The sequence below is a fragment of the Marmota flaviventris genome, chromosome 14, assembly GCF_047511675.1.
Source record: "Marmota flaviventris isolate mMarFla1 chromosome 14, mMarFla1.hap1, whole genome shotgun sequence".
Taxonomy (NCBI): domain Eukaryota; kingdom Metazoa; phylum Chordata; class Mammalia; order Rodentia; family Sciuridae; genus Marmota; species Marmota flaviventris.
The window spans coordinates 15,398,798-15,421,813 of NC_092511.1; the positions used below are offsets into that span (position 1 = coordinate 15,398,798).

Sequence of the window (23,016 nt, forward strand, 5' to 3'; positions counted from 1 at the left end):
ACCAGAGCATGAAGCAAATATCAATAAATTTTAAATTACTTAAAATTAAAACTGGTATTACTTAAAAATATCACATTCTATGACCATAATACAATTAGCAAATAAATTAGAAATAAATATAAAAAAAGCTAATAACATACTCCCACATATTTGTAATGTAGGACAAATTATCTTTGACCCAGAGATGACAAAAGAAATCTTAATGTGAATTAGGAAAAATTTAAACTGAATAATAAATTATGCCATAAAAACCTAAAGGATACAACTAAAGCAGGTACCTCATAGAAAATCATGAATAAGATTTTTCAGGAAACAAGAAAGGTTAAAAATAAAAAATAAAAACTCCACTTAAAAAGTTGAAAATAAGTCAAGACTAAATTGAAAGAAAGTTTTAAAAGGATGAAATAAATAATTAAGGAAAGAAACATGAAATGGAAAACAAGAATTCCAACAGAGAAACTAAAAGAGAAGATAAGTAAAATTTATCAAGAAAAAAAATGATATAAGTAAAATACAGGAGAAAGTAAGAAACAGTCACAAATATTTTAAGTAATATGATGGTATTATTTAACCTTTATATTAATAAATTTGAAAATCTAGGAGAAATGGATAAAATGATAAAAAACCAAAATGATAAAACTCTACGCAAGAACAGAAAAATGAATTACACTTATGAGCATGAATGGATTAATATGAAAGGCAAAGATTTGTCTACCTCAAACACCCACATCCACATTATTTTATAGTTAGTTAAGTTTCTAATTTTTCAAGGGACCATTAATTCTTGTGTTATATAAATTACTACAGTGTACTGAATAGAAAATTAGAGTTGAATGGCTGATTTTATAAGCCTATTGTACTTTTTAAATTGTTTTTTTCTTTTCCTTTTTAACTGGTATTATTGCATATTATATCCTGTGACCACATACAATTAGTGCAAGTAAATTAGAAATTAATATCAAAAAGCTAATAATACACTCCCACATTTGGATTGTAAGAAAAATGATCTTTAACTTGACAATGACAAAAAGAAAAGTCACATGAAAAGTAGAAGAACATGTTCTCTCACTTCCCTCAAAAATTTGAGGATAAATTGCTGACACTCCCAATTACCATATATATATATATATATATATATTTTTTTTCCTACAAACAAGGACCTTCCCCTACATCACCTCAATACCCCACTGGGATCAGGAAATTAAGATCATGCATTAATTATCATCTAATGCAAAGACCCAATTTAAAGTTTTGCAAAACAAATAGAATTACATGCAGTAATATTTATATTTAATTAATTGGTACCCAATAAACAACTGTTCCTTTACTGATCTGTGAATTCACTGAGGCCTCTGTGTTTCTATTCTGGGTAACCATAAGGTAGGTCTGTCTTCTTGATCTACAGCCCTGCACAACCTTTATTTTGGTGTAGGGAAGTGGGGTGACCCTCTCCTAGGCTCCTGGGATGGGTTACACCCAGAGGACAAGCTCCACTCTCTACATCACCCTCTTCCAGCTGCCTCTTCTAAGCTGCCAAGGCAGCCATTGTCTATTGAAGAAGTGACAAAACAGTGAGGCTGCCTATCTGGAGCTTGGAGATTTCGGACTGAGAACTGCCCCTTTGTGTCCAGAGGCAGCTTCCAATGGCAGCACACTTAGCCGGACACTCTGTACCGCAGCTGGCCTCAGTAAGGCCCTCTGCGCGTGCGCACAGGCACCCGCACCTGCAAAGGGCGCGAACTGCCCCGAGCTCGCCGCCATTTTGGGCCCTGCTGAGGTTTTAGGAACGTCAGGAAGAACGGCCAGATGGGCGCTGGGGATTTTTGGTAGGTTCAGGCTTTACTTACTTACAGTCAGCCTGCCCAAAGCACCCTTGAGTACTGTGGTGCCTCCCCATGTTCTCCTTTTCTCCAGTGATCCCCGGTGGCTTTGACCTCCCACGAGGGGAAGGATTCTCAGGGGGTCCTCTTTTGTCCCCAACGATGGCCTGCGACACCAAGGCCCTGCCTAGGGTGGTCAGCGAAGCCTGCAGCTCACTGGGGCATCGAGGCCCTACCCAGGATGGTCAGAGATGTCTGCTGCTTGGTTAAGTGCTCAGCTCACTGGAGTGCCCCAGGGCCAGTCCAGGGTGGTCAGCAAAGGCCGCGGCTCCCTGGGGTGTCCCAGCTTCTGTCCAGGGTGGTCAGCGAAGAGGGCATCTTACTGGGGTGTCCCTGGCCTAGTCCAGAGTGTTCAGCAAAGCCCACAGCTCACTGGGGGTATTCCAGCCTTTATTCAGGGTGGTCAGCGGATAGGGCAGCTTACAGGAGTGTCTCAGGGCCAATCCAGGGTGGTCAGCAAAGCCAGGGGCTCTACTCAGGGTGGTCAGCTGAGAGGGCAGCTCACTGAGGTGTCCCAGCCCCTGTCCAAGGTGCTCAGTGAAACCCGGGGTTCACAGTGGAGTCCCAGAGCCCAGTCCAGGGTGGTCAGCTGAAACCCAAGGCTCATTGGGGCATTGAAGCCCAGCTCAGGAGGCTCAGTGAAGTCCTTTGCTCACTGGGGTATCGAGGCCCTACCCAGGGTGGTGACAGATGTCTGCTGCTTGGTCAGGGTGACCTTTATTTTGGTGCAGGGAGAGATGAAAAGACACACAGGGAGTTTGGGTTTGAGCTGCTGTTCTGAAGAAATTTATTTTCAATGATTTAATTGTTGTAACACTAATATGCATTCAAAAAGTTTTTTTTTAATTAAAAATTACTAGAAGCCCTTTACCATATGTCAGTTAAATCAGAGGGTAAAGTGAAACACCCCTGTTTTTCCAAATCAGTCTCTTAATTTATCTAATGTGTAGCATTCACACCTTCCTCTATTTGCATACAAACACAATTTAGGGTAACATTCTAGTATTCTATACACATCATTCTAAAAACTTTTCCCAACCCCAATTTCACAAGATTCCTAAGGCCTATTTTACTTATTGCTTTTTTATTAGTAACCACGAAGAATAAAATAGATGCTCTGCAATTTATTTTACTGCCCCATCATTAATAAGCAAGAGGTGTGGTGTTTGTGGCTCTAAAAATACAGCTTTACTGAAGTATGATTGAGGTATAATGAACTGCACACATTTGACTCTGTAGGATTTGACACTTGGCACATATATTACCCATGAAACCACTGAATTCAAGATAAACATGTCCATCACTCCCCCAAATTTCCTTTGGTCTCACTCCATCCCATACACTCCTCCCACCAGGTAACCACTGATCTGCTTTCTGTAACTGTAGACTGGTTTGTATTTTATAGAGTTTGGTATAAATGGAATCATACAATGTGTGTCCTCTGCTACTTCATTCATCATAATTATTCTGAGACTTACTCATATTGTGTGTATAAATACTTTACTATTGTTGAATAGTTGCCATCTATTTTTTTATTGTGTTGAAGGACATTTGAGTTGTTCCTAGTTTTTGGTTGTTACATGTCTGCTATGGACAGTCTCCTATAAATTTTTTTCCTAGATGTAAACTTGGGTAAATACCTAGGAGTGGACGGGCTGGGTCATGTGGAAGGTATCTTTTTAAGTTTCTAAGAAATTAGTAAACTTTTCCAAAGTGATAGTACCATTTTACACATTATATATCTCTATTTGTAGTCTATGACATGTCCAGTTGCTATGCTGTATCCTCACCATTCCAGTGATTAGTATGGTTATCCTTTAAATTCAACTGTTCTATTAGATGTGTTGTGTTGTTTTGATGTGATTTAATTTTAGTCTCCCAAGGGCAATGATAATGAGCATCTTACTAATTTTCCATTCATATATCTTCTTTGATAAAGTGATTGCTAAATATTTTGCCCTTTTAAAATTGGGTTCTCTTCTTATTACTGAGTTGTAAAAGTTCTTTATATACTTTAAACATAGGTTCTAGGTTACCTCTGTGTTTGGCAAGTATGTGACTTGATTTCAAATTTTTTTAAAAAGTGTCTTTTGAAGATATTGATTTTTTTCCTTTGATAGTTTAATTTTTGTGTGTGTCTTGTTTGAGAAATATTTGCCAAAACAAAGTAATTAAGATTTTCTTGTATCTTCTACAAGTTTTATATATTTAGTTCTTAAATCTGTGATCCATTTTGAATTTTTTTTTAATATGTGACCAGATTTTTAGTTTTTTGGTCTGTGGCAAACTTTTACAGCATCAATTTAAAATTGCTTAAAATCTTTGTTGTAAGTCACTTTATTGTTTATTGACTTTATATTTGCAGATCTTATTTCTGTATTCTCTGATCTGTTCCTGTGAAGTATGTTTTCATACCCATGTCACAATATAGTACTCAAGTGAGTGTCTTCAGCACAATATCTTTATAATTAGTCTTAAGATCAGGTAGTGCAAATCATCCAATTTTGTTCTTTTTCAGAGGTTTTCTTTTTAAATTAATCTGTTTAGGCTGTTTAATTGCTTTGCATTTCCAAACAAGATTTAGAATCAAAATTTCAATTTCTGCTAAGAAACATCTCAGAATTTTGGTTGGGATTGTGTCAGTTCTATAGATGGATTTGGGGACAATTAATACCTTAACAGTACTGAGTCTCTCCATTAGTTTAGGCTATCTTTGGTTTCTCTTGGCAGTGTTTTGTGGGTTTTCTTCTATTTTCTTCAGTAAAAATCTTCCAGCATTCATCCTCATTTTCATAAGTGCAGATTACCAACTGTGGAATTACTGTATCAAAGAGTGAGCCTTAATCTGACTAGTGTTCTTTTAAGAAGAGGGAAATTAGGACATAGACACTAAGGGAGAATGCCATGTGAAGTGAGGAAGCAGAGATTAGACTAACATACTTGCAACCCAAGGAATGGAAAGATTGCCAGCTATCATCAGAAGCAAGGTAAAAGTCATGGAATAGATTCTTCCTCAAGCCTTCACAAGAAACCAACCCCACTGACACCTTTATTTCAGAATTTGGCTTCCAGAACTAGAAGAAAGTAGATTTCTCCTGTTGAACCCACCCAAATTCTGATATTTTGTTATGGCAGACCTACGATACTATTTCAGGGAGGCATCCAGAAATATAAGTCAAGGGTCTTTAACTTTATGAGGTATTGCCAATACAAGTATCATGAGGTGTTACAAATTTGTTTTCTAGGGTAGATGTTCTCCTACCAGCAATATACTGAAATTTCTACTCTACATTGTCTTTGTTAGCACCCAGTGTTATCAGATTTAATCCATTAGATAGGCAAATATTGTTATCTCTTTTTAAAATTTATTTTTTCCTGATAACCATTGCAATTGACTATCTCATAGAGTTAACAGATTTTTAAATGAATTATAATTTCCAATTTTTGTGTTTTTCTATTAGCCTATTTTTATTTTTGCATTGATTAATAGTTGCCTGTTGTATCTGGACATAAGTCCTTTAGCCATTCATTCAAGAATATTCATTAAGTGCCTACTATGTGAAAGAGTTAATTTTAGGAATTGGCTATAGGCAATAAACATATCAGACAAACATTTTTATTTTCATAGAGCATTTGTTCAAATAAGTGGGCAGATACATAAACCATCAATAGAATAAGTAATGAATTTTGTAGTTCATTACAGAGGCTTTCATGAAGTTCAATTGATTATAAGAAGAATTTGACTAAAACAATATTTTGAAAAATAACTATATTGGTTTATATAATGCCCATACCATGAAATTTACCCATTTAAAGTGAAAAATGGATAAATTTAGTGGTTTTAAATTTATCCACAAAGTTGTGCATCACCATCAGTGTCTAATGTAGGATATTTTCATCATCTTCAATAGAAACTGAGTTCTCATTAACCAACACTGTCTATTCCACTTAATTTCTGATACTAGTAGTCTACTTTGTATCTCTGTGGATATACCTTTTTTTGACATTTTACTTAAGTTATAAATCATATATGCAGCCTTTTGTATATGTTTTCTTTCACTTAGCATAATGTTTTCAAGATTTACCCCTATTGTGACATTCCTCTGTATTACACCTTTCTAAAAGGCTGGATCGTATTCCGTTGTATGGCTATACCATAGTGTTTATCCATTCATCATTTGACAGATGCTTTCACTTTGAGTTATTAAATAATGCTGCTATGAATATTCTTGGGGAAGTTTTTGTGTAGACATGTTTTCACTTTTCTTGGGTGTATATATGAGAGTGGACTTACTGTTTAACTTTTTATGGAATCATCAAATGTTTCCCAAAGTGGCTGTATAATTTTATAATTCCTCTAACAATGTAGAGAGTTTTGATTTCTCCATATCCTTGACAATACTTGTAGTTGTTCATTTTCTTTAATACAGCTAGCATTTATTAATGAGAACAAACAGTTTTTAATATGCTTATTGGCCATTCATATATATATATTTTTCAGAAACGTCTAGTCAAATCATTTGCCCATTTAAAAATTGTATTATGTGTCTTTTTATTGTTGACTTTAAGAGATCCTTATACACTTTGTGGATCAAGTCACTTATCATATGTAATTTGCAAATATTTTTCTTCCATTTTGTGGGTTGTTGTTTTTCCTTCTTTAATTTTTAGTTGTAGATGGACACAATACCTTTAATTAATTAATTAGTTAATTATTTTTTATGTGGTGCTGAAATTTGAACCCAGTGCCTCACATGTGCTAGGCAAGCGATCTACCACTGAGCTACAACTCCAGACCCTGTTTTAGTTTCTTAATGGTTTCCTTGGAACACAAGACTTTTTATTTCTGATGGTCCAAATTATCTTTTTTGTTACTTATGCTTCTGGAATCATTACTCAGAAGCCACACCATGGCCTAGTTGGGTCATAAAGGCTTATTACTAAGAGATTTATAGTTTTAGTTCTTACAGGTAGGTATTTGATCCAGTTTGAGTTAATTTATGTATATTGTAAGAGGTTGGGGTCCAACCTCATTCTTTTGCATGTAAATGTACAGTTGTTCCAAGACCATTTACTGAAAATATTATTCTTTGCTCATGTACTGTCTTGGTACCTTGTAAATGTTTGCCTTTTTCATTGGGTTAACATTGGCACTCATGATACCGAAGCAATCATAGGTAAAACTACTGTCATATCACTGCAAATCAAGCAGGAGCATTAAACTGTGTTGGTAGTTGTATTCTTCACTACTAAACAGTTGCAGTAAACAAACAAACAAACAAAAGTATCAATTTATTAACAGTGTTCTTAAGCAGTAAAAATGTTACAGGTTCACCCTTGAAGACATGTCTGTTAGTATTTCATGTGATGAAATGGAAAGTATTCATAAAACACTTGTACTGATACTGAACTGTACTGATTAACTCTAGGAAAAACTGTTGATATAATGATGAATAGAAATACCATTTTTACTTCTAAGAAATACTAAAACTAGAATTACTCAGGTTCGAATATTTTGCTGGGTGAAACAGGCTGTCACTTTAAGGTAAACAACTGGTTTTGAAAAATGTTATCTTTCTTAAAAATATTTATGTCAACATTTTAGTGGGTTTATTGATATTTTTAAATGAATTACTGAGTAATACTTTTTAAAATTTCTGGGTTTAGTTCTACTGTGGTAAATGTTGAGATAAGCCACATAAATGGAAAGCAATTTGAGGTCCTTAATAATTTTTCAGAGTATAAAAATGTCCCGAGACCAAAGGTTTGAGAACCACTGGTTTAATAGGACTTTTTTGATGTTTTAAATAATAAAGGTTTAAGAAGGTATTTCGTGTCAAAAAGTTTTTTTTTTTTGTCTTATTCTAATTACAATCTTGAGTGTATTGCCCATTGTCCATTTATTCTTAGAAACTCCAGAGTCAAGTAAGCATGGCCAGGAATTTCTATGGCTGATACCATGTTGATTATGACACCAAATTAATTACCTAGGAGGAAATAAAAGCCATAGCGATTACTCAGATGTCCCTAAATCTTATTCCTTTTTCTAGATTGCCTGGGTTCTATTCAGTTTATAGACTTGGTTCTTAAATCCTAGAAAGCACTTCTGTTTTGTTATTTGATCTTTTTTCTAAGATAAAATTTATACTTTAATAAGATTTTATATTCCTGTCTAGCATGCTTCTTTTTTATCTTTTTATCCTTTTCCCTTAAGTTTTTGGGTGTTATATCAAATTTTTCTTTTATTTATCTTTATTTTGGGTTCACTTTCTTAATTGTGGTTTTAAATTTCTTGTGAGTGTGTGTATATTTTCCTAATCTCAGTTGTTATGTCTTCATGACTACTATGTCTGATAAAAATGCATTATCCTTTTTTGATGCTTTTGAGAAGAGGAATCAGATTTTTGGAAAGAAATTATTTTCTGTTTCTTTCAATTCACTTATTCCTGGGGGGAGGGGGGAAATTTCCAAGGTTTCTTTTAAGTAGATCCTCTCACTTTTTTTTTTTTTTAAGTTTCAGTGCTTTTATCCTCATAGATGGAAATTGATATGTGCCAACTGTTAACTTGGTCAAGGAAGAGTTGAGCTGTGTTCTCTTATAGGTACTTGTTCTTGAGTGAATTTGGGAAATATTTTATACCTTACTATTTTTAGATTCCCCCAAATCTGGAGTTTAGCTATGGTAGAGAGATTTTGCTTGTATGCTAAAAATGTCTTCCTCTTTCCCCCTGTTGTGGCCAGCCATTCCAGTGACAAGACCTGGATATACCTAACCTGTTTCAGTGTCTTTCTGTGCTTCGCTTCCCTTAATGGTGTCTAGGTCTCAGTCTGTTGCCCTCAAATCAAAAAAGAATCCTGGGGTTGCGTAATGGTTCTAATAGGGTCCAAATATTGCTGATTAACACAGCATGGAGTGTGCCCTCACTGGTTCATCATCTTCCTTTGCTTCTTGCACTCACTCTTTTGGAATACGGGTTGTTGGAAGGAATCTACAGAAGGGAAAGTCTTTTCTCAAAGGAGGTAGAGGAGGCCTCTACGAGAATTATTTGGTACTTTCTGTCATATTACATCTAATATCTAATAGAAATTGGTTAAGTTTTCTGAGAAATAAAGATTGCTCTTTCCTGTTTACCAGTGATGACACATATTTTCCCTGTTTTTCTCAGGGGGAGGTACAAGGGATTGAGTACAGAGGTACTTTACCACTGAAGTATATCCCCAGGGTCTTGCTAAATTGCTGAGGGTCTTGAAAAATTGTTGAGACTGATTTTGAACTTTCAGTCCTCTTTTCTCGGCCTCCTGAGTCACTGGGATTACAGGTGTGCACTATCGTGTCTGACTCCTCCTTATTTTTTATTTTGATTTCTTGTTATTTCAGTGGATTTTTTAAAAAATGCAGGAGGTAGTGGACAGTTATATTTTGTTTATCTAACTAATATCTTGTCTGGTATATATAATTTTTGCCAGCGTGTTTAATTTGATGAAATACGGGCATAGAATTATTTTTAAGACATGTTTATATACCAAATTTATGTAAGGCTCATTGTATTTAATTTGGAAGTTATCTGTTTAGAAGCTAATTCGTACTTATTTGCTTTCTAGAAAATGGATTCTACATCTCTGTTCCCGACATTTTTAGATGTGGATCTGACAGTATCACATATTGAATGTCTTCCCAAGAATATTCTGGTGAAATTTCAAGGCAGAAATAATAGTGAATGTGAGTTTGACTACCACATATTGCAGAGGGAAATACAACATATTCCAAAAGTAAAAAATAATGTAAACATTGATGAACTTTGTTTGGTAGAAGAAAGAGCAACTGGAGAATGGCAGAGAGGAAGAGTTGTAGACAAGAAAAATGAACTGTACACGGTACTCCTTATAGATCGTGGAGAAGAGCTAAGAGTTGATAGTATGCATGTTGCTTCAGCCTGTGATAATTTATTTGATCTACCACCACGCGTAGTATTTGGAATTTTTGCCAATATACTTCCACTTGGGGAAAAATGGTCCCCTAAGGCTTTGAATTATTTCAAGTCATTAGTAGGAATACAACTGAAAGGTTATGTGCAAGCTATTTTGCCTTTGCAAATGATTCTTCTTGAAGTGCCAAAAGTTATATCCCAGGCTCTTGAATTGCAATTAGGAAGATTTATTGATGGAGATTCATTTCGTCTTATTGTGGAAATGTTAAAAGAATTCCCTCAACAAATGCCAGATTTATTACAACATAAAGAATCTGAATTACCATTAAGTAATAATGATACTTTACTTGATGTTCAACATATTCTGGATAATTTGCAGCCATCTTTGTCAGTAGGAAGTTTTGAAAGTGTAAAGGTATCATCAGCATTGAGCCCAAGTAAGTTTTATTGTCAATTAATTAAATGGATTCCAGAGCTAGAAAACTTGACAGTATGTATGACTTTGCATTATGATATTATCAGTCAAGAAACTAGCCCCACATGTGATAATTTTGGACTACTTTGTGTTGCCAAAAGGAGAAATGGACAGTGGCATAGAGGAATTCTTCAACAACTCTTGCCCAATAATCAAGTAAAAATTTGGTTTTTGGATTACGGCAGTAGTGAGGCTATACCCTCAATTCACGTAAAGAAGCTGAAACAGGATTTTATTTTAGTACCATTATTTTCATTTCCATGTTCTCTGACATATTTACACAGTCCAGATAGAGATGCGAGAAAACTTCAACTGAGTGTATTTAAACAAGCCTTATTAGGACAAATAGTATATGCACACATTGATTGCTTCAATAAGGATGAGCATTTGTATTATGTAACATTACAAGCTCAAGAGTCTACAATTAATTCTAAATGTCTGCTGAAGACTGTAGACACTCAAGTATTTTGTCCAGTGTCTGATCCAAAAATCTCCAATACTTTGAGTGAGACAAGTACTTCTGATGTAAACAGCTTTGCAACTGAAGGTTTTATTGGAAATACTGAACAGTCAGTACACTATCTAAATAAAAGAGACATTTTAAAAGTAGGTTTTCCTATTAAAACTGTAGAAATGGAGATGGAGGCTGCCTACGTAGCTTTTGTAGCATATGTATTAAACCCATCAAATTTTTGGGTGCGTACCAATGCCCATCAGAATGAATTTCAAGATATAATGAAAAATATAAACAAATTTTATGATTTGTGTGAAAACGATGAACTAATTCTAAGAAATCCTGAACCTGGATTATTTTGTTGTGCTAGATACAGCAAGGACAGATGTTTTTACAGAGCTGTCATAACTGAAATTAATGGTTATGAGATTAATGTTTATTTTTTGGATTATGGAAATACTGATTCCATACCATTTTTTGATGTAAAAATTTTGCTTCCAGAATTTTCTGAGTTGCCTGCCTTAGCCATGTGCTGTTCACTTGCACATATATTTCCTGTTGAAGATTTATGGGTAAAGGCAGCAACTGATTATTTTAAAAAAATTGTTTTGAACAAAGAAATTTTGCTTCAAGTTATAGCAAAAAAAGATGACAAGTACACTGTAAATATTCAGAGTATCGAAGCCTCAGAAAATATTGATGTTGTCTCTCTTATGTTACAAGCTGGATATGCAGAATATTGGGAAGTAGAACCCGAATGTTTTCCAAAATCTGTAAGTGAATATTCTGTTTTAAATTTAAAATCTAATAACAAAGTTAATATTCAGAAAGCCATGTCTGCCCTTCTTGAAGGACCTAAGTCTAAAAAGCATCAATCAAATAAGCTGGAAGAAAATTGCTCACCTTTGTCTGAGTCACCAACTGTTAATTTCTCAGATTTAAAAAAAATTTTCACCTTGTCTGTGGCACCTAGGTCATCACGGACTTATAAGGAATATATGTTTAAACCAGGAACAGTTCTTGAAGTTCAATGCTCTTATTATTATGGCCCAGGTGATTTTTCATGCCAGCTACAATGTAAGTTAGAAGACCTAAAATTACTGATGGAACAAATACAGAATTATTATAGCATTCATTCTGATCCTTATCAGATTGGTCAGATTGCTTGTGTTGCTAAGTATTCCAAAGATAGGAAGTGGTATAGAGCTGCTGTTTTGACTCATGTATCAAAAAAAGAAGTTGATGTAATATTTGTTGACTATGGTTACCAAGAAAGAGTTTTAATTAAAGATCTTTGTGCAATTAATCCACATTTTCTTTTTTTAGAAGGTCAAGCCTTCAGATGTTGTCTTAACTGTTTAGTTGAACCCATTAGTTGTAAATTATTTAGTTGGACAAGAGAAACATCCAGAGACTTTGGAAATTTTATTACTTCATCTAAAGGATTATTGACTTGTATTATCTATGCTTTAGTTCTTAAACATCCAAACTGTTTATGTAATTTAGTGGATTTAAGATCCTCATTTACTAGTGCAAAAGAATTTATTAATTGTGGCTCTGCACAATATAGCATGTTATCAAAGCCACTTTCATCCTCAGTTAGTCTTTACAGTTTCTATTATTCTTCCTTTAACATAAAAATTGGAAGTGAAGAAGAAGTGTATATATCTCATATATACAGTCCCCAAAAGTTTTATTGCCAGCTTAGTAGAAATGATAAAGATCTGGAGATGGTAGAAACAAAAATCACAGAGATGATTAGCCTCAAAAATTGTCCAAAATATGATTCTAATAAAATGAGGTTGTGCATCTGTAAATATGTGGAGGATGGTCTCTCATATAGAGCTTTAGCAAAGCAAACAGATTCATCATCTGACTTTCTAGTCTATTTTGTGGATTTTGGAAATAAGCAGTTAGTAGAAGAAAACATGTTGAGGGCCATTTCAAGTCAGTTTCCAGAGTTGCTATTTATACCTATGCAAGCTATTAAGTGTTTTTTATCAGATCTTAGAGACATAGATATTCCAGCAGAAATCAATAGCTGGTTTGAAAACAATTTCTTGGGAAAACCACTGAAGGCAGTAATATTGTCCAGGGAGTCAGATGGCCAGCTTGGTATAGAATTATATGATGGGTATCAACATATAAATCAGAAAATTAAAATGTTGCTTCATGCTTATGGAAAAAAACATTCTGACCAAGCACAACATGGGGAAAAGACTCATAAATTAAGTGAGAATAAGAGGCTTGCTGCTTCTTTGAAAAGCAAAATAGAAAAAAACTATCACCATAATGTGAAAAGCAAAAGTAGTCTAGTAACATATTCTGAAAACAAAACTGATAAATTAGTGCATCCTAAAAGTATATATGCCAGGCTTTTGAAACCATCAGTTTGTTACAAAATTGAACCTGTGTCTAAAAACAAAGTAAAGAAGTCATTGAATGATGGACTTAAAAATAAAAGTGTAAAAATTGTCCCTGGACCTGAACATATTCTTGATGAAAGTGATGTGGGCCAAAAATCGGTAAAGGTTGTATCTCAGTCATTTATTGGTGGGTTAACTCAAACAGCCTCACAAAACCCACATAACCTTATTAGACCACAGACCAAAGACCTTCCTCAACCCCAAATTTACTTGAATGCTCAAGTAAAAGGGTATGTATCTAATATCAGTAATCCAGCAAGTTTTCATATTCAGCTTGCGGAGAGTGAAAATATAATCCTTAGACTTGCAGATGCTCTAAATGAAAGAAAAGAAAACAGAGTGAAAAAGCAAAATTCAGTTAAACTGCTGGTGGGAGATCTTGTCGTTGCAGAGTACTCTGGTGACAGTGCCATTTACAGAGCAGTAATTAAGAAAATTTTGCCAGATAATTCTTTTGAAGTAGAATTTATAGATTATGGCAATACCGCAATAGTAAGCACATCTAAAATTTATGAACTTAAGAAGGAATTCTTAACTATTCCTCCACTAGGAATCCATTCTTTTCTTAGTGGAGTAAAATGGAATGAGCCCGATGAAATATGGGACAGCAAAACTGTGGATTATTTTGCTTCAAGAGTAAATAACAAAACAGTTTCTTGTGAATTTTTGAAAAAGCATGACCAGAAATGGGAAGTAAATATAATCTGTGATGACAAATGTGTCATTGATGAACTACTGAAATGGACAGCATGTTCAAAACTGCAGAAGACAGTATTGCAAATGCCTCCTGTTGTCTCTCAGAAGGTGAGTCTTGGTGTTGATAATGAATTGAAAAAAGGAAGATCAAGTGAATCTGAAAGTTCTGTGAGCCTTCAGCCTTCCTACCAAGAGCTGGTGAAAATTCCTTTTGAGGAGTTAAAACCCGGTCAGCTTGAAAAAGCTGAAATACTTTATGTTTCAAAGAGTGGAAGATTTTATGTGAAGTTGTCCAAAAATAAAAAAATCTTATCAGATTTAACATTATTAATTGCTAAAGAAGAACAAAACCCCTCTTTCTTATCAATGGAAAATGTTGAAAAAGGTTCAGAATGCCTGGCAAAATCTAAAAAAACTTTAAAGTGGTACCGATCAAAAGTAGAAAAAAAGTGTATTGATGGGAAAGTGCTTGTTTTTTTAGTAGATCATGGTAGATGTGAAGTAGTGCCTTTAAATAATACCAAGGGGCTTAGTGGTGAAATCAGAAATATTCCACAACAAGCTGTGCCTTGTAAATGGATTTGGTTTGAAAATTCTAGGAACAAACCATTTGAGTCCATTGTGTGTTTATTTGCTCATTTGGAAATAAATGTTCTCTTCCTGAAATATTTAGACTCTGCTTGGGAAGTAGAAATTTTGGTAGATGGCATGTTACTTTTGGAATATTTAAATTTCAATATGGATCGGGTTGAAGAAAACAAACTTCAATCTTCAGGAATAATTTTCAACATGGAATCTCAGACTCTTATGTCATCATGTGCAATAAGATCATTTACTTGGGCACAACTCCAAAATGGTAGGCAGTATTCTGGTATTGCCACTGCTGTTTCTGATCCTTCAGACTTCTGCGTTCAGTTGGAGGATTTCTTTGACACAATGAAAAATATATTTATGTTGCTTTCTGATCTACCAGAAACCTTACAAACATTGCCTCAAGAGCTCATAATTCCTGGTTCTAGTTGTTTATTCAAATATGAGTTGGAAGATCAATGGAATAGAGTAGAAATTTCTGAAGTCCATGATAGGTCTTTACATCTTGTGTTCATTGACTATGGATTTTCTCTTTATATAGCTTATTCAGACATAATAAATCTTAAAGTTGTTCCTGAGGAACTTCTGAATTTGCCAAGGCTGAGTTATCCATGTATCTTACATGGCATCTCACCTATTACAGGGAAACATTGGAATGAAGAAGTCAAAAGTTTTTTTCAAGATTTTCTTAGCAAACCAGGCTTAGTTTTTCAGTTTAGGGAATGCGGTTTTGAAACAAAACTGAAAGTAGATGTCTTTCATGAGAAAAACAGTTTGGCAGATATATTAGTTGCATCTGGTCTTGCAGTGTATTCTAAGGATTCAGCTCATCTTGATGTAATTACGACTACTGGATCTACTAAAATCCAATATAAATTACAGAATAAGCCTTTTTGTGCATTGTTAGATCAAAATTGTTTCAGAAAAGAACATATAAATTGTACGTGTGCTGAGAACCAAAAGCTTAAAAAGCAGAAACCTATAAAAAGGAAAGATGTCTATAAGAGCCTCTTAAGGAAAATACATATTAGGAAAAAATTGGCTTCTAGAAATTTAACACTGAGAAATAAAGTTGGTAGTGGAAAACATAATCCCCAAAGTACCACTATGTTTGATACATGTGCAGCAACTTCATTTTGGGAACTGCCTGATTGTTTGAAAAATAATACCAACTGGATTGAAAGCATTTTTGAAAAACTACCATCTGAAGAAGTACAAGAAAATAACACATTGGATTTAAGGATAGGAGTAAAAGCATTGCAAGTTAATGAAAAAATTATATCAGAAAATTTACAGGGTAAGTAGCCATTTTTTATAAGTAGATTCTTTAGACTCTGTTTTTGATTCTTTTAAGTTCACATGTGCTGAAATAACCCAAATTGAAAATATCAAATTGCAAGGAAACAATTGAAAATATGAGTAAATTGATATACTGGGTATAATAATTTGGATTATAAAATGTTTCAATATTTTCACCTTTTTGAATGGTGAACTTTTTAGAACATAATGAAAGTTGAGGACTTTAACCACACTGGCATGACATTTACAAATTATTTCAAGGGTTTCACAAAACTCCCAAGATCCCTACATTTCAGGTTGATAAATCATGCTATTGTTAGGGAACTTCCCAGGCTGATTTTGAAGAGCCAAATTTCTGTTATGTAAGATGAATTTTATCTTCCAAGTTTCCTTGAGTGTGCTTCAGGGATGTTGCTAAACACTTAAAATATATAGAGTAAACCAACTCTAGCATATTTTCTCTTAAGCCTTTTAGATATCAGACTGATTCTAAAATGTTAAAATTTTAATATTTATGTACTATGGTATTATCTGGTTTTATATAATGTAGTATCATCTGATTATATTCATTTTCTCAGTGGATTAATTACTGAGGATTTTGTAGGCTATAATGACTGTCCCTGCTTAATTATTGTTCTGACTTTATAAATAGAATTTATTCCATATTCCCATATTATAACCAGCACAATAATAGGTCACATTCTTTCAGTGAATAGAGGTGTCTTGTTTTTATTGATGTACTCTTAGAAAGTGTTTCACATGAAGCTGGGTGTGGTGGTGCACATCTGTAATCCCACCAACTTGGGCGGTTGAGGCAGGAGGATCGCCAAGTTTGAGCCCAGCCTGGGCAACTTATTAATAAGATTCTATCTCAAAATAAAAAATAAATAAAAAGCTGGGATGTAGTTCAGGGGTAAACCCTTGGGTTCAGTCTGCAGCACTGCAAAAAAAAAAGTATTTCACTTGAATTCATATTTAGATATTTTATCGTGGAATTGATAAATGATTTCAAATTGACCCTTTTATCCTAACTTTTGAATGTTTCATTACTGTAGCAATGATTATGAGTGATACAAGCAGCTCCCAGTTTTGAGTGCTTGTTTTATTCTAGGCACTATGCTAAGTGTTTATATGTATTAGCTCATTTAATGCATAGTACAGCTCTACTAAAATTAACAAAGGAAATTTTGAAAAAAATTTTGAAGCCTGTGTCCCTTTTTCAGATATTCTGTTTTAATTGATGAAGGGCTATAGCATTGGGATAAGCTCCTCGAGTGATTCTGATATACCAAAGATGGGGACCACTGTTCTAGACCATATTGTGGGTAACTTCTTGAATTATTTTGTAAGAGTATGTAAGTTTGGAGTTTAGATCATACTTAAGATAGACTGCAATAATCCTGGGTCAAACTTGAGTAAATGTTATACTAAAAGTAACATGTTACAAATGACCTAGATGTGTGATGCATTTTAAAATTTTTGGTCATGTATTGTTCTACTGATAGAAAGTGGTTCACTATACATTTAGAAAATTGGTTTCTTGACTTTTCCATAGTTTCACCCTATTCAGGGTAATTGTTATTTGCAGACATTTTTTTTTTTGAGAACAAAATTTGCTTGTTTTTTTGTCCAAGATGTTTTTCATTAAAAAAAATTGTTTGTTTGCCTGCATTCTTGTTCTTGCCTGGAAGTCCTTGAATAGACAGTGTGGGAACTGGAAAATATACCAACCATTTAGAAAAAAGCACAGAAATATCTGGTAACCCTGGGGCAATGAGACAGTGCTTGATAGTGATGTGTGCCTATTCTCCTGTAGCTGTTTATTTAACTGGAAGACATCTTTGAAAGAAATCTGGAATGATGGTCCATTTCTAGAGAGGAGTTTGACATTTAAAATTTTAGGTAATAGCTAGACATACAAAATATCAGACTTAATATTTATAATACAAAACTAGTGAGTGATAACAGATTTATGAGTTACTTGCATTGATGGTAGTTTAAAGTATGGATAGTAAGGCCTGAGTCCCTGAGTTTGAATACTTGCTTCATCCCTTATTAATTATAAAATTGTGGGTAAACTTTTTAACTTCTTTTTGCCTCTGTTTCTTTATTACCCCGTTGGCTGATCATGGGGATTAAATAAGTTAAAAACCTATAAACATTTTCAGTAGTACCTGTCATATATTCAGTGCTCATGTTAGAAATAATATATAATCATCTGAGTAAAGCTGCTAATTTTTTGAAAGTTATTTTCATGATATAATAAAGTTTCATTTTTGTTTCTGGGATTGAAATTAAAACAATATTGCCATGCAAGAATCTGAAATACTTAGGGTGAGATACAGACACACACATATAATGGTTGCATTAATGATTAAATTTTTATTCAAAATATAGGTTTATGATTAAGAGAAACAATTATAGTTCTACATAAAGAATAGGTTGTATGTATTTATTCCATCTGGATATATATTGTTAAATGACTAAATAAAGATGTTTTAGTTTTTATGTATAAATATATACACAGTATAACTGTATAACTTGTTCCTGTTTTGTTCCCTCTTTACACTTTATATTTTGATTTTTAGGAATTAAGTAAAAAATCCTGTTGATGGTAGGACTTTAAAAATAAGTCTCAAGTAAGTCAATAAGACCCACAATGCTTTGAAAATTATAACATATTAATATTTGTTTGTTTTTCAGTAGAGGGAGATGAAACCCCAGATCATTTATGCATCCGTTTGACAACAACTGAGCAATAGGATACCAAGTCATTACTGTCTTGTTTTAGATGCTCCACTTCTAGAATAACATGGTAAGCACAAGGACAACAACCTCTAACGATGAAAACATGTTAAAGGAATCGCGATTTTCAGATTATTTCCCCAAGAGACAATGTTTAAATTTGTAGAAATTTTCTGTGACCAAGAATGTGATGCTTTGTTTTCAGTGACTTAGGAAATGTGGATCACCAACTTTCTGTATCTTGGAAATATTTTGTTTGGTAACAGTCCTTTGTGGTTGTGGTTTCAAAGCCAGTGGATATCATTTGACCTTAACCTACTGATATTTTTCAGGTGTCTTTCTTACTAAAATATTTGTTTCAGTGGCTACTTTGCAGAGTCATAATTGCAACTGTGGTTGCTAAATAGAAAGTGGGGCTTGTAGGACTGATGTTTATTTAAAGGATATAAAGGAGAGATCAGACTTAATCTATTCTTCTCTGTCTTTAAATCTACATTATATTTTTCTTTCTTTCATTTTATTTTATATCTATTTTTCATTTGATTTTATATTTTTGTTGTTAATCTTTATTTTTATTAGCATATGTTAGTTGTACATATTAATGGGATTTAGTGTTGTATTTCCACACGTGCAAATAGTATGCACCTACCAAATCCAATTTCTTTCTATACCCCTGCCCTCAACACTCCCAGACTCTTGCCATCTCTATTGTACATTTAGGTTGACTTTTTTTCTCCTCTTAAATTTGTGGATATTTCTGACAGTCATGAACACAGTTATCGAGTGGGAAGGAGGATCCATATTTTGTCATTGAAGTTACTTGTGAACTGGAATTTGTTTTATGTTTTAAAAATGTTTTAGAAAAAAAATGTTTTAGTTACAGATAATAGTGGGGTTTAGTTACAGATAATAGTGGGGTTAATTTATTTTAATATAATCATAAATGCATGGAATGATTGGCTCCATTTCCAATACTTCCTCTTTCTCTTCCTTTCTCCCCTCCTTCCCTTTTTCCCCCTTCACTGCTTGTCTTTTTTCTATTTATTTATTGTCTCTTTAGTTGGTGCTTTAAAGCAAAATTTGGTCTATTTCTTTCTACAGTTTCTCCCTTTTTCCATCCCTTCTCCTTCTCCTTCTATCTCTGTCTTCTAATGTACTAATCTATCTTGTATTTTTTTATGCAAAAAAGAGCTCTTCACTTTTTTCCTTATTTTGCTATAGCTTCTGTATATGAGAGAAAACATTTGACCTATGACTTTCTTTTTTTATTGATTTTTAAAAAAAAAATGACAGCAGAATGCATTACAATTCTGTTACACACATAAGCACAGTTCTCCGGATCTCTGGTTGTATATAAAGTATGTTGACACCAAATCGTGTCTTCATACATGTTCTTTGGATAATGATGTCTATCACATTCCACCATCCTTGCTAACCCCCTGCCTCCTCCCTTCCCCTCCCACCCCCGCTGCCCTATCTAGAGTTCGTCTATTCCGCCCATGCTCCCCCTACCTACCCCACTATGAATCAGCCTCCTTATAGCAGAGAGAACATTCAGAATTTGTTTTTTGGGGATTGGCTAACTTCACTTAGCATTATCTTCTCCAATGCCATCCATTTACCTGCAAATGCCATGATCTTATTCTCTTTTATTGCTGAGGAATATTCCATTGTGTATATATGCCAAACTTTTTTTATCCATTCATCTACTGAAGGGCATCTAGGCTCCACAGTTTAGCTATTGTGAATTGACTTTCTGAGTCTGGCTTATTTCACTTAACATAATGTTCTCCAGTTCCATCCATTTACTAGTGAGGCTATTGTGAATTGTTCTGCTATAAACATTGGAAAATGCTGCTTTTAGTTCTTTTGGATAAATGACAACAGTGGAATAACTGGGTCATATGGTAGTTCCATATCTAATCTTTTAAGGATTCTCCATATTGATTTCCAAAGTGGTTGTACTAATTTGCAGTCCCACCAACAATGTATAAGTGTTCTTTTCTCCCCACATCTTTGCCAACATGTATTATTATTTATATTCTCAATGACTGCCATTCTAATTCTGATGAGATGAAATCTCTATATCGTTTTGATTGAATTTCTCCCATTGCTAGGATGTTGAACTTTTCAAAAATATATGTGTTGGCCTTTTGTATTTCTTCTTTTGAGAAATGTCTATTTAGTTCATTTCCACACTTATTGATTGGATTATATGTTTTTTTTGTTTGTTTTTGGTGTGTGTGTGTGAAGTTTTTTGAGCTCTTTATATATTCTGGATATTAATCCTCCATCAGAAAAGTAGCTAGCAAAGATTTTCTTCCATTTCATAGGCTCTTTCTTCATGTTCTTGTTTCCTTTGCTGTACAGAAGCTTTTTAATTTGGTGCCTTCCCATTTTGATTCATGTTTTTATTTTTGCAGATAAAGTTTTTTTCTTCATTTTTTAAATAATTTTTTTACTTGTTTTAATTAGTTACACATGGCAGTACAATGATCTTGACATATCATACATTTGAATCAGATGGGGTATAATTTCTCATTTTTCTAAGTGTACAGGTTGCAGAATCACATAGGTCATGCAGTCACCTATATACATACAGCAACAATAGTGTCTATTTTATTCTGCTGTCCTTCTTTTCCCCCCTTCCCCTCCCATCACTTCTCTCTACCCAATCTAATATGGCACACTTCTTTTTTTTCCCTCACATTGTCATACATGTATTCTGTATAACGATGAGGGTCTCCTTCCATTTTCCATGCAATTCCCCTTCTCCCTCCCTTTTCTTCCCACCTCTCTTCCCTATCTAGAGGTAATCTTCTCATACTCTTCCTCCCTATCCCATCTTATATCAGAGAAGACATTTGGCATTTGTTTTTTTAGGGATTGGCTAACTTCACTTAGCATAATCTGCTCTAATGCCATCTATTTCCCTGCAAATGCCATGATCTTGTTATTTTTTAGTGCTGAGTAATATTCCATTGTGTATAAATGCTACATTTTTTTTTATCCATTCATCCATTGAAGGCCATCTAGGTTGGCTCCACAGTCTAGCTATTGTGAATTGTGCTGCTATAAATACTCATGTGGCGTGTCCCTGTAGTATGCCGTTTTTAGGTCATTTGGGTATAGTCCAAGAAGAGTAATAGCTGGGTCAAATGGTGGTTCCACTTCCAGCTTTCCAAGGAATCTCCATACTGCTTTCCAAATTGGCTGCACCAATTTGCAGACCCACCAGCAATGTATGAGTGTACCTTTCTCCCCGCATCCTCGCCAGCACTTGTTGTTGTTTGACTTCATAATGGCTGCCATTCTTACTGGAGTGAGATGGTATCTTAGAGTAGTTTTAATTTGCATTTCTCTGATTGCTAGAGATGGTGAGCATTTTTTCGTGTATTTGTTGATTGATTGCATATCCTCTTCTGATAAGTGTCTGTTCAGGTCCTTGGCCCATTTGTTGATTGGGTTATTTGTTTTTTTGTTGTTTAACTTTTTGAGTTCTTTGTATACCCTAGAGATTAGAGTTCTATTTGATGTGTAAGGGGTAAAAATTTGTTCCCAGGATGTAGGCTCCCTAATCACCTCACGTATTATTTCTCTTCCTGAGAAAAAACGTTTTAGTTTGAATTCGTCCCATTTGTTGATTCTTGGTTTTAATTCTTGTGCTATAGGAGTCTTATTAAGGAACTTGGGGCCTAACCCCACATGATGGAAATTAGGGCCAACTTTTTCTTCTATTAGACGCAGAGTCTCTGGTTTGATTCCTAGATCCTTGATCCATTTTGAGTTAACTTTTGTGCATGGTGAGAGATAGGGATTCAATTTCATTTTGTTGCATATGGATTTCCAGTTCGCCCAGCACCATTTGTTGAAGATGCTATCCTTTCTCCATTGCATGCTTTTAGCACCTTTGTCTAATATAAGGTAGTGGTAATTTTGTGGGTTGGTCTCTGTGTCCTCTATTCTGTACCATTGGTCTACCAGCCTGATTTGGTTCCAGTACCATGCTGTTTTTGTTACTATTGCTCTGTAGTATAGTTTAAGATCTGGTATAGTGATGCCACCTGTTTCACTCTTCCTTGTAGATAAATTTTGATTGAGCAAGTTTAGAGTATTGGCTTGATTTCTTAGAACCATATAATTATTCAATTATACTTAAGAGTCAGCATAAGTTATGTAGTTCTAAAGAACTGAGTATTTCAGAAGTTAAAGACTATTTGGGAAAGCTTGGAAAATTCCTATGCAAGTAAGGGAAAACTGAGTGTATCATTATCTGTACATATATATTGAACATGTTGAGGTCTTCATTTTTTTGAGATTGGAAAATAATTTTGAGAAATACTGTTATTTATGAAGATCTGTGAGTTTAAATTTGGTATTTTGAATTTTAAAGTTTAATTCAAGACTGGGAAATGTTGTATATTTCTTTTACATAACAAGCTAATGTCTAATTTGTAGCTATTTTGGAACAGAGAATTTTACATATTACTCTTTGTAATCTAAACTCTTTGAAAAATTTTGA

At 34.2% G+C, this 23,016-nt stretch overlaps 1 protein-coding gene across 1 annotated transcript; it reads left to right on the plus strand.

Moving 5' to 3' along the window:
• Positions 1-9,485: 9,485 nt before the first annotated feature.
• On the plus strand, positions 9,486-15,755 carry Tdrd15 (tudor domain containing 15). The gene has a single exon (XM_027937776.2). It carries the CDS (start codon positions 9,486-9,488, stop codon positions 15,753-15,755), a length of 6,270 nt encoding a protein of 2,089 aa, XP_027793577.2.
• Positions 15,756-23,016: the final 7,261 nt, after the last annotated feature.